This window comes from Epinephelus lanceolatus, chromosome 20, assembly GCF_041903045.1.
Source record: "Epinephelus lanceolatus isolate andai-2023 chromosome 20, ASM4190304v1, whole genome shotgun sequence".
In the NCBI taxonomy this organism is placed as follows: Eukaryota; Metazoa; Chordata; class Actinopteri; order Perciformes; family Serranidae; genus Epinephelus; species Epinephelus lanceolatus.
Genome location: NC_135753.1, coordinates 8,600,694 through 8,612,889, shown reverse-complemented (window position 1 = coordinate 8,612,889; position 12,196 = coordinate 8,600,694). Strand labels below are relative to the sequence as shown.

The window sequence follows — 12,196 nt, the reverse complement described above, 5'->3', positions numbered from 1 at the left end:
AAAGATGATGTTAATGTTCATTCATTCATTCATTCATTCATCTTCTAACCGCTTCATTCTCTTGAGGGTCGCAGGGGGGCTGGAGCCTATCCCAGCTGACATCAGGCGAGAGGCAGGGTACACCCTGGACAGGTCGCCAGACCAGCTGACACATAGAGACAGACAACCATTTACACTCACATTCACACCTACGGACAATTTAGAGTTATCAATTAACCTAGTCCCCAATCTGCATGTCTTTGGACTGTGGGAGGAACCCGGAGTGCCGGGAGAGAACCCACGCTGACACGGGGAGAACATGCAAACTCTGCACAGAAAGGCTCCCACACCCAGGATCGAACCGGCAACCCTCTTGCTGTGAGGCGAGAGTGCTAACTACCACACCACCGTGCCGCCCGATGTTAATGTTATTTATTTAAAATTAAAATATTTTTTAATATTTCGATTATCTTAAATTTGCATAACTGATCAACAGACCAGAAAACAACCACAGACACACTAATGAGGGCATTAAAAAATCTGGTGAATAATCCTGGTGTCCTGAAGTATAGTGCAAGAATTGTTTCAAGTTTTAAAGCTCTGCAGTTTGCCAAAAATCAAGTAATTATAACAGCGGGTGATCCGTTAGTAAAAGCCTGGATTATTTAACCTCACTTCAAATGCCTCAGACTAAGGGCACAGTCATAAAAACACTTACTATGTATCAGTCTGGCACTGACTTTAAAGCATGAGAGAAAATGAAACTGATTATACTTTAACTATATTCTCGATGCATTTGATTATAAATTAATTTTTGGATGTTAGTGTGAAAAACAATGCAGCAACATAAGAATGTAGGCATATGCTTATTTAAGCCTTGGAGGTAGATGTGGAAAGTTATCTACAGACGATTACTGTAACCGTTCATTTCTAACCCTTACCCTAACACACAACAAAATTCTATGATTTCTCCAAAACTTTCAATGATTTTTACTACTTAGATGCTTTTTCAAGGGCTTGAAAATTAAATTGTGAAAATCTATGACTTTCCCAGTTTTTCCATGACTTTGTATAAAAAGTTTGTTTGCAAGGAGCCAAACGGTGAGATAATTACAAAGGGTGGCAGAATAAAAGCAACCTTTCCCCTGATCAGTCCTCTTAATATGGTTTATTAAAAGTTACTCATCATTTTAAAGGCTTGTCTGCCACCTGCTGGTGCCCAAAGGCACTCTGTGGGTTCCACTACCCACACTACCATACTACTTAGTATGCCAGAAAAATATTTAGTATGTCTCATCCCATGATATGTCAAATGCGGTATGACAGAAATACCAAGATGGGCGACTGCATGTGGTCACAATTTGCATAATGCAAGCAAACAGGTTTTTCTGGCTATTCTGACTCAAAATATAATCACAGAGGACACAACAAAACAACAACAAACGGACATAACTAGGAAAATACCAACAGAGAAGTGCATATGTATTGCAAATTACTGAGGAGTTACACTAAACACATTACAAAGAAAAGACAGCAGAGAGTTCTGGGCTGACCTCTGTCTCTGGTGAGCTCAACTAATGGTGCTTTGTATCTCCAAGGTTACATTACTTAATACCGTTCAGCAAGGGGGTCAGAGTTCAAGGGGCAGTGTTATCATGAAGTAGTTTGCACACTGCATACAACAGTACATTTTTTTGTAAGGGCGGCTACAGAACATACTGATGATAAAAAGAAAACGTAGGCTATGCAGTTCAGAATGTAGAGTATTTTCAGTATGATAGGGGGGAAACGCCACAACATTTGTTGTGATTGGTCTCAAGTCTTGAAATGAGGTATGGACATACTTTAGTCAAGTATCTAACAGTTTAACTTTAATATTTCTAGATCACATGAAATGTCACACTTGGATCTATGTCAGGATTTTCGCAAAATCTGGAAAAACACCAACACTGTGTCTATTGGCTCATTTATGGCCATAACTGAAATTTTGAATTTCTCAGCACAAATCTGAAGAAAATTTTCAAAATCCGTAAAACCATTATTATTTTGTCTTTAGATGGCTGTTTTTTCTATATATTCCATTTTATGTAAGTAAAAACCGTCGTTCCATGTGCCAACTAAATATAGTATGTTCAGAAAACGGCTGCATCTCAGAAACTACACGCACATTCAAGTATTTTTATATCTGTGAATTCATAACAAGTTGAATATCAAAGATGTGCACACACATGGAGTGTAAAAAAATAAGTAAATACAGCTTGTCCACAGACACTTAGATTTAATGCTTTTTAAGAAAATGTTTAAATTTCAGACCGATTTTTAGACAAATAGTATAAAGGTAGGTCATATATATTTGGTCCCATGCAGAGGTAGGTTTTATGTAGGAATATGGTTATTGTAGAGTTGGGTTCATCTACATTTTTCCAACAGGAAGGGGTCTCAGAGTGGAGGGGAAAGTGGAACTGATTACCCAGGGCCCCAAAGGGAGGGTGGCCCTCCAAAACCCTGAGATGAAAAGTTTGGTTTTGTTTGCATTTTTTATTTCTTATAAATTATTGTGCCATAACTAAATCAAAATTGGTTGAATCAATCAGTTGAAGGACTGAACTTAAAAAAAAAACATAGCAGAAGCTCTCTGTGGCCCCTCTCGTCCCTTAAAGGGCCAAATTGCTTTAGTCGGTCCCTGCCGCTGGATTCGTCTGGAGCCGAGTGAGTGACTGCTTATGCTGCTGGAGCACCAGCTTACACTGTTCTATCTTTCTCCAAGAAAAGGTACCCGGGGATCCGACTAAGAAAAGAAAGGGCAGAAGGAAAGGGAGAGAAAGCAAACTATGAAGCAAAAAAAAATATCAAAAGGTGTGTGAGAGACATGGAAGGCCAGCAGGCCCTACATACTGCTTATGCATTGGTCCCAGAGGCAGTACTAGGTTCAGTGGTAGGCTTAAGGATTTGTAACATTAGAAACATAGACTTTTATGCAGAAGAGCTTCATTTTAACAAAATAAATTAAAAGATGGGTAAATGAAACTAGATAAAATGGTTGTGGCAATTAACACTGCAGAAATTCAAGTTAATGAATATTTAATTAGCCTACCTTTAAAGCCGATCATTTTTAGACTTAAGACCTGCAGACATGAAGCTCAATGCTGCCCTCCAGTGTCTACCTGAAGCACTGCAGGCCCAACCAACAACACCTTGCAGCTCCTCAGAAGAGTGGACACTTCAGACTTCAGCCAGAGTGAAACAAATAATCACATAACACTTGGTAAGTTTTTGATTTTCTTTCTTTTTTGTGGAAATATGTTACAGTTATATTACAGGTATTTAAATGCCCCGAGGGAGAACAAAAACTGTTTTAGAGACTAACACTAAGAAGGAGACAGCAACTTAACTGAGACAGGAACAGTCCCGACCGGATCGACAGACTCAACAGGCAGAGTGGGCGAAACCGCCGCCCCACACTTAACCTATGTTAGGAGACGTCCAATAAATACTGCAAATGTTGTTAACGCAACTTATTAAAATAAAAAAACAAAACAAAACAAAAAACGAGGAAAACAGGTGTGCTCTCCTTCTAGAGTCCTTTGTGGTATTTAGCAGCAAGTGTGTAGCTTCCAGAAACCAAAAACTTGTGAATAACAACGTGCGGGGCCTGCAATCAACCAGAGTCTTTAACACAAGCAAGGACAGATCAGAAATGTGGTGGTTTTAAGATGTGTGTGGAAAAAGTGGGAAAAGTGCTGAATACAAGAACACACAAATGATTAAACAGGTTAACTTACATCCTTGATAATCCAACAGCAAACCAGAGACAGAAGTTCTGTCCTCCACCAGCCACAATGGTTGGTTGACCTCTAAATTCACCATCCTATCAGTTTTATATACGTTTTTAGTATACAATAACATCTTAGAATAATGTGTGGGTGTCTGACAGTAGCTCACAGAGTATAAACATTCAACAGACAAAACTGAAACTTACATTTGGCTGGTGGTGTTAAATTCATGTCCTGCTTCTTGCAGTGAAAGTTATCAAAAATGTTATTGTAAATGTTTATGTTTTAGCATTATGTTGAGGTTGTGTTCTTCAAGAGTCTTTTTCTGTAATTTCTAGTGGTGGAGCAGAATTGACAAAATACAATCTACCTGTGTGAAAATATTCTGGTTGAATGCAGCTCTGCCCCTGCACCATCTTCCATTGGTTTTTAATGTAACTTATAAAATATATCATAAAACGTCTTCTTAAATGGAAACTGAAACGTCCATGTACAAAAAGTTTTCTTTTATATAAATTACACCAGTCTCTGATGATGATGATGATGATGTCTCTGTTCCTGCTAATACAGTTCATCTCTAAGCCAAACCCTTCCCCTCATACATACACACTCACATGCACGCCCGCACATGTGCACACGCACACGCACACACACACACACACACACAAAACGGCGTGCGACCGTGGTCAACACTCCCAACTTAGCTACACAACATGCTCTACACATTACCCATAGTAGAGAAGAAAACAAAAACTATCCGCACTGAAAGGAAATCTCTGAACATACAGTAACGCTACATCTCCTCTTTCTTCTTCACACTGTATCTGTATGCAAGACCACAAGCATGGTGCAGTTTCGGGCGATGGGTAGAGGGTGACTCCTCAGCTTCAGCTGGTGACCCTCACTATCGCCTGTCACTGTAGCTGCCTTGTTCTGGCTCCGCCACTGCAGGTCCCTGGCACGCCCAGATGGATAACGCCCAGCTGGCGGGGCGGGGAATGTGACTGACCGGAGGAGGGGCGAGACCTCAGCAGTCAAACCGCATCTCCAGTGAATCGTCAAAGCCCCTGTTGTCGTGCCCGGCCCCCGATAGGAAGGTGGCCGTGACAGGTGCCCCTGTAGCCGTGGTGACGTTGAGAAGGGTGTTGCCGGGTGAGCTGGTGGCCGGGCTACGGAGGGCTGCTGCGGTGATACTGGTGAGGTTGATGCCCAGCGTAAGACGAGTCTGTTCCAGAGCTTTCTCTGGCACAGCGAAGGCCTCCAGCTTCTTCTCTCCATTGGCCATGTAGGAGTTCTGGCAGCCACGGCAGATACAGTCCAAACACGCCTAGAAAAGCGATCAGAATTAATAACACTGTGATCTAATTAATAATTACAACAACATAAAAGATCATCCAAAGACTGAGTGCATTTACATAGACACAATAACACGTTTATGAGGCTTATCCTGGTTATAATCATATTCAGGCTACGCTGTTTACATGAGCACAGAGAACTACCAACCTGGTTTGGATTTCTGCACTCTATTTGCACAGGCGCTGTGATATTTACAAATAGCAACCACCTGACAACTCAACTCTTTATTTCTTCTCTGCTCTTAACACCTATCACCGTTCTCTCTCAACCACACACACACACTTTGTACTGAGCTAATGCTATTCCTGAAAGAGGCTAAGGTTACACTACTCTTTATACACTGTCCTCTTCGACAGGTATCAACCCATCATTCACCGCATAGGACAGGGGAGCAGTGGATGAAGACGCGCGGCCTCTTCCATTACCGAAAGAAAAAAACACACTGTTTCTTCATCGCTGTAGAAGTGAGATGCTTTTGCTGCTGCCTCTGTTTGTGTTACTGTTCCATGACTTAACTGAAGCCGCGCCTGAGTAGGTGGTCGGCCACGCTCAGTAAGTGGGGTAAGGTGTATACATGCAACAGTATTCTAGTTTCTTTTGGGCAACTCCAGGTGGCATATTTGGGTTTCTCACAAACTGGATATGGTCTTTGAAAACAAGATATGGTGTTTACATGATCAAACACAAACGGGATACTCCAAAAACCTGATCATAAACAGGTTGTCCATGTTGATGTATACACACTCACTATCTCATAACAGAAAGACTACTTCATAAATTGTTAGTTTAAAAGATTAGGAATGAACTGTCAAACCAAAGGTGGAAAAGTAACTAAAATACTTACTCATGTACTTCACTTTAGTTGAATTTTGAGGTACTTGTGCCAATACTTTTGGACTTTCACTTAAGTAGAAATCTAAATGCATATTTTTTACTTGTAACAAAGTATTTTTACATTCCGATATTGCTACTCTTACTTAAGTACCAGATCGCTGTACTTCTCCCCCCCCCCTTCTGAATAAAACAAAAGGAGGTGTTCATAATTAAGCTTCCATATCTACAGTCCCCTGACAAATGAACAAACTACATGTGCTGATGAGGACTCTGTGATGTGGTCAAAAGCTCCAGAACAAGCAAGTCAGCTGACCTTGAGTTCATAGTGTCAAACGAAAGGTTTAAGGTTCAAATCATAAGACACACACTATTTACCTGTTATCTGCTGTAGATTTAGATATGAACACAATACAGCTGCTAATTTTTCATCAACCATAAAATACATTTATCAACTTCTGTAGGAAAAACAAAAACTTTTAACCAGTGTGTTCTGTTTTTTTTTTTGTTAAGTCAAATATTTGTTCACAAAACTGCAAAGCAAAGTAGTCTAGCTCAAACAATTCAGAAACAAATAATTTACTCAGGATTCTTAGAACATCCTCATATATCTTAATTTTGCTATTAATTAAGAAATAGTATGTTAGTTTGATTTCTAAGTTGTTAAATTAATTGTTGTAACAGATATTCGTGGTGTCATTTTTAGGTGCAAACACTGCATGTGTGCTGTGTGTGTGGGAGGTTGCCATGAAAAGAAAATCACTGTGAAAGAGTGCTGCTGTGGTTTTAACAGTCTGGAAACCACTGCTGTAGACGTCTAACTTCCCTAACAGCTAAAACTCTTTATCACTATGTCAACAATATTTCCTCCCCATGCATAACTCCCACAGAAACAAATTAGCCGTAAAACTATAGTACAATGTAAACAAAGACAAGCAGTCACTTAAATGTAATGAGCCCCCAGGTGGAAATTCATTTTGTTTGATGATTTTAGCAATTTAGATAAATACATTTCCACATATTAGTGGTTCTGGCTGTGGCAGCAGCAACAGACACACAGCACATTGGGTGGGGGTTTGTGCTGTAATTAAAAGAGGCCTGGAGCTTCATCAGCCGTGTTCTCACCTTGCGGTTGGAGTAGCAAGGGCAGCGCTGCCCCCTACAGGTCAACACCGAGGGGTTCTGTGTGGCTCGGCCGCACTTGCAGCCCTTCTTCTCCACAGGCTTCTTATACAGTGGCTTCGAGGGGCTGGGTGGGTGTGTCAGGGGGTGAGCATGGGGGTGTGGGGGTACTCTGTCACGGGGTTGTGCACGGGGCTTGGGGGCCCCCTGCCTGGCCTTGGTGTAAGCCTTTTTGGGGCCCCCATGGTGCTCCACTGGCTTTTTCAACGCCTTGTTGGGGACGAGCACAGTCTTGCCCACCTTGGGGGGACCACCGTTAGGCACTGGGGCCAGGTGTGGGTGGGGCGTGGCTTGTGGGAACTTGGGCTCCTGTTTGGTGGTAGCACCGGGGTTAGGGTGATAGGGGGAGCTGTTGGCACCGAGGGGAGGACCTCGCAAGAGGCTAGAGATGGGAAGGGGCTGCACCTTTTCACTGTCGCTTTCTGAGCGGGAGCGTTTGCGGTGGTACCGAGGGGGGACACAGGGGATGACAGTGGAAGGCTGAGGGGGAGGTTGCAGTGAAGGCTGCGGGTGAGGTTGGAGTGGGCGAGGGCTGTTCCCTCGTGGGAGGGAGGGGATGAGGCGGGAGGAGTCAGGGCCAGGGCAGTGAGGCCCGTTGAGGCTGGACTGAGGTACAGAGGGGGGGCAGTCTGGCTGGGGGTTGGGGTCAGGGTCAGTGTCTGTCTCCAGAGTCCTGAGCACTTCCTCAACACTCAACAACAACGACCCCCCGCCATGTTTCAGGTCATCCCCAAAAGTGCTGATGTCACAAAGTCCTGCCTCCCCAGTCCCTGTGACGCTCACACACACTGGGATCTCCTCTGAGAAGCTCTCCTGCTTTGCAACACCTCCACTTGTTTCTATGGTGATGGGTTGCAGTGTGTCCGAACTGACCAGGCCGTTACAATCGTGCAGCCCGTTTACGCTGACAGGGCTTGGTTCCTCCACCTTGAGATCCTTTGTTAGTGGAGCTTCATCAGGCTGGACCACATCGGAGGAGGAGGCCGTCTGCGACAGGCTGACTGAATCTGAAATGTCCTCCGCCTCTGGCTCGCTCTCAGCCAGAGTGAGGCCCTCGTTGAGGATGGCCTGGAGGTCTGGTGAGTCGCTCGCTGCGCTGGCTATGTGTGGAGCGAGCGGCGACTGGGTAATGTAGAGGCAGAGCTTCCTGTAACAGTGGACAAGCAAGGAGAGCTGCCTGTTTTCCTCAAAGCGGGAATAGTCCTTACACCAACTACAGGATGGCTTCAGCTGCATCCTCTGACCCTTACAGCCTCGACAGACATAATGCTGACATGATGAGTCGGTGGGGGCGATGGGGTCCTGCAGCAAGTTACCTACAGATAATAGAAAGAGCAAATATAGAAGACATTAATACATTACACATTTCACAGGAACAGTGCAGAACAGCTCACACTGATGATTAATTCACAGACTTTCGCAGGCACCAGAAAAAGCAACACAGCTTGACATCATGATAAATATGGCAATAAAATTCTGATCTAACCAACAAATATGGCACATAACTGTCCAAACAAACCGATGATCTGATAAATTATGGCCATGGCTTTGGAAAGTGTCAGTGTAGTGAAAGAATAATTAGGATTTACAAATGATTGCTTCCTCTTTTGCTGTGTTTTTATAGCTTCCTAAAACAGTTTGTAAACCTAAGCAGTGCCTGGCAATCTGCCAGACTGGATGACAACCCCTCTTTGAGAGGAGCTTCCTTAGCAACGCTGGTCACTAGGGAGTGCAGCTGCAGATAGGAGAAAAAAAAGGATGAAGGTCCATTCATGAGAAACAACCAACCTTACACACTCTGCACTGCCTGTCTGATAAATCCCACGTAGCGGCAGAAAAATCTATATTTAACACAATGTATGGACTGCCTTGATATTGATTTATTATTTATGCAGTGGAGGTGGAGGTTATCTGGGAGTGCAATAAAGCTGCTCTCCTCAATAAAATCGCAGCAACACAAATATCTCCTTTACCTCATGAGATATTCCCTGTATAAGGAAGAGTTGCTACATATGCATAAGCAGTGAAAACCAGGCATCAGAGGTCAGATTTATTTTCCAACTGACATTAGCAGCCTATTTTATCCTGTACATTTAAAGCCATCGATATCTAACGCTGTGCACAAATTATATTAAGTACTGCAGTTTTTAAAATTTCTGTGCATATATTTTACTTTGATGTGTATTTGGGGATGAGGAGGGTGTGAAAGAGATTAGGTGCATAATATCCAGTATGTGGAGGGACTGTTATTCAACACGATAAACAGAGATACGCCCCGATGCTGCCAAATCGCACACAGAGGGGGGTGTGTCATGATGGGTGTATCTGAGACTTATGATGCGTTCACAGCGCGTTGGAAACAGCGCAGTTGAATTTCCAAAACACACCTGGTACGATTCTCAGACTTCACAGTGGTGGGAGAAATATCCAAATATTTTACTTATAAACACAGGTAAATATTTATAGCTATATGTACGTAAATATTAAAAATTAGTACTTATTATGCACACAGTTTTTTATTTATTATTATCGATGCATAACATTCATTGCAACTGGGTTTTTTTTTATTTTTATTTTCATGCACTTTGCAACTCTGTTAAGATAAATGCTATAAAAATAAAGTTATTACTAAAGTTATTACCTTGTAAATTATCCCTTACATATGAGTTACATTGTATTAAGTATTAGATTGTTATTTTAACAATCTATCTTATTTTGAATAACTTAAAATCACTTCTCATAGCCTATCTTGATTTGACTTCCATTTCTTATATATTGTCTTTTTCTCATTATTAAGTGTTTTATAGTATTTCATTCTCTGTACTTTGCCTGATTTTATTTAATTGTGCTGTTTTTTTTTTACATTATTAAACTTATTCCGTTATATTTTGAAGAAAACAAACAACACAGAAACCCAAGTGATACATACGTGTCAACTTGACACAAAACACATTTAAAATAAATAAAACACAAATCAAAAATGGGGGGGGGGGTCCTCCTTAAGTAACTGTTTATATGTTTAAAACTTTATTTTCCAAAGTAAAGCTTTTCTTGATTTATTGAAAAGGGTCAACATCATATATATTTAATGATAAATATCAATTTGCAAATTAATCAGTACCTATGACTGATTTACCATACGAGTGATGAGAAATAAGCTGTACAATATACCCCTATGAAAATGTCAATATTAAAATAAGTACAAGTACCTTAAAATGAACCTAAGTGCAGCATTTTAGGTTGTTTCCTTCCCACCACTGCTTGGCTCATAATTTATTACGAGTGAGGGTTGAGATATTTCCGACTGTACCTGAAAGCAGCATTATTTAAAAGGTTCGCTCCCTTCGCGAGCACAGCTGACAACAACGCACGTTACCGACAACCTCTCCAAAAACACCCCTTTATACACTATACACATTGAGATAATAAAAAAAAACAAATGAAATCCACACACTTACCGCAAACCAAGCAGGACAGGGACTGACGGAAAAACGGTAGCAGCTTGCAGAGCTCCGCAAGGGCCCGGGGGTCTCGGGGGTCGCACTGCAGCACCGAACGGCTCGCGGACACGTAGAGAGAGGTCGCATTCACCGGGTTCATCTCAGCTGCCTGTCCCGGGGCTCCCGTCCGGTGCGGTCCGTTAAGATGTATTAATACGTTAAAACACCAAAGTCACACAAAAACACATACAAACTAAACGATGGCGGCGGCGGTAGACCAGCAACTCCTGGGTTCTGTCCGGTAAAATCACTGTTTTTTTCAACGGAGTCTGGTGGCTTTGAGGAGAGCATATGTGGATACAACTGCTTCAGTTCCCCGTCGGTAAATCCCACATATATAGCAGTCTGCGCAGGGAGCAATCGAGGTTACTCATCCCAAGTCACATCCAATCCATCCTCAATGTGATGTCCCAGCTCTGAATGCACTGCTGCGTTTGATCGGGAAGATTACAAGTGCATTGGCAAGCAGGCCGTGCATGCATATATATTCACCCAAGTCGGTTCTGTGTGAATCCATACAATCCGTGAGTTATGATTAGACAAAGCATCGTGTGGCGCTCTTTCCTCCGTCAGTGGCCTTTTAACGTTACTTACAGCTGGTTAGCTAGCAGCAGCAGCTCCGAAATTCAAACAGGGGCTTTCGTGACAAAGTGCTCCGGTTTGCAGTGGTTTCCCTTCGATAATTCCATAGTCCACATGCATGCTCGTCCCGGGTCTTCACGTCCGTCCAGCGCTAGTGTCACACAATGCATTTATTATCTCACACCGAGGCTGCCGTATCTCCTATTTGGCTCGGCAGTGCAGCCCCAGCAGGCTCGTTATGGTTGTGTTATTGTTCGCGGAGATTCAAGGCGGCTCGAAAACAAAACAGGCCGCCCCGGCTTCAAACGCTCCTCCTGGGCGACTAATACCGACAGCAGCACGTCGATATGAAGGGAAATGGGTGATGGAGACGTTGTGGTTATTAAAACAAAAATAATTTCCACCCAACGGCGCTTTTGTCGGTGTAAAGAAAAATAAACCAGCGGAAGCACCGGGCTCTGGTGACAGTGCTCGCCGTCTGAGCTGCACCGGGAAGCCGGCTACAAAAGCAGGCCGCTTCCCCTCTTCTCGGGATTAGCGGGGGTCTCTCGTTCTCGCTGCTCGCCTCGGTTGGAGTGTAACAGAATAACCGAGGGCTTTAGCCGAAATTATGTCCTCTTGCAGCTTTTGGTAGACCTCCAGAGTGTCAGAGAAGACCAAAAGTGAAATAAATCCCTATTTGTGCACGTTGCTATCGTTAGCCGCGGAGTATTCCTCATACCTCCTGTCGCTTTTCCACACATAAACAAGGGGGCGCTGTTTCCCAGATCTCGCGAGAATACACGGAACGCGGTTTATTTAAAAAAAAAAATAATGGAATGACATCGATGGTGGAAACGGTTTTTACAAGTCTTATATTTACCCAGATTTGTAATTTAATTAATAAACCCAATTAATCAACAAACCAAGTTTCAAAGAACAATAATACTAACTGTAATAAAAGCCATTTTTACAATGAGTAAACCAACACCAGTTTGAATGATACTCCTGGGA

General features: G+C 42.7%; 1 protein-coding gene across 1 annotated transcript; it reads right to left on the bottom strand.

Moving 5' to 3' along the window:
- Positions 1 to 3,245: 3,245 nt before the first annotated feature.
- Positions 3,246 to 11,951, bottom strand: msl2b (MSL complex subunit 2b). Its single transcript, XM_033639382.2, has 3 exons — positions 10,580 to 11,951; positions 7,065 to 8,437; positions 3,246 to 5,079 (listed from the first exon to the last, which is right to left on the bottom strand). The coding sequence occupies exons 1-3, from the start codon at positions 10,719 to 10,721 to the stop codon at positions 4,780 to 4,782; spliced, it is 1,815 nt and encodes a 604-aa protein (XP_033495273.1). The 5' UTR covers positions 10,722 to 11,951; the 3' UTR covers positions 3,246 to 4,779.
- Positions 11,952 to 12,196: the final 245 nt, after the last annotated feature.

What these genes read in the sequence shown, in the direction of transcription:
- msl2b (XM_033639382.2), bottom strand. Translation starts at nt 10,721, where the DNA reads ATGAACCCGGTGAATGCGACCTCTCTCTACGTGTCCGCGAGCCGTTCG. An exon ending in CCTGTCCTGCTTGGTTTGCG is followed by an intron (nt 8,438 to 10,579) that starts GTAAGTGTGTGG and finishes TATTATCTGTAG; the next exon opens with GTAACTTGCTGCAGGACCCC. An exon ending in CTTGCTACTCCAACCGCAAG is followed by an intron (nt 5,080 to 7,064) that starts GTGAGAACACGG and finishes TCGCTTTTCTAG; the next exon opens with GCGTGTTTGGACTGTATCTG.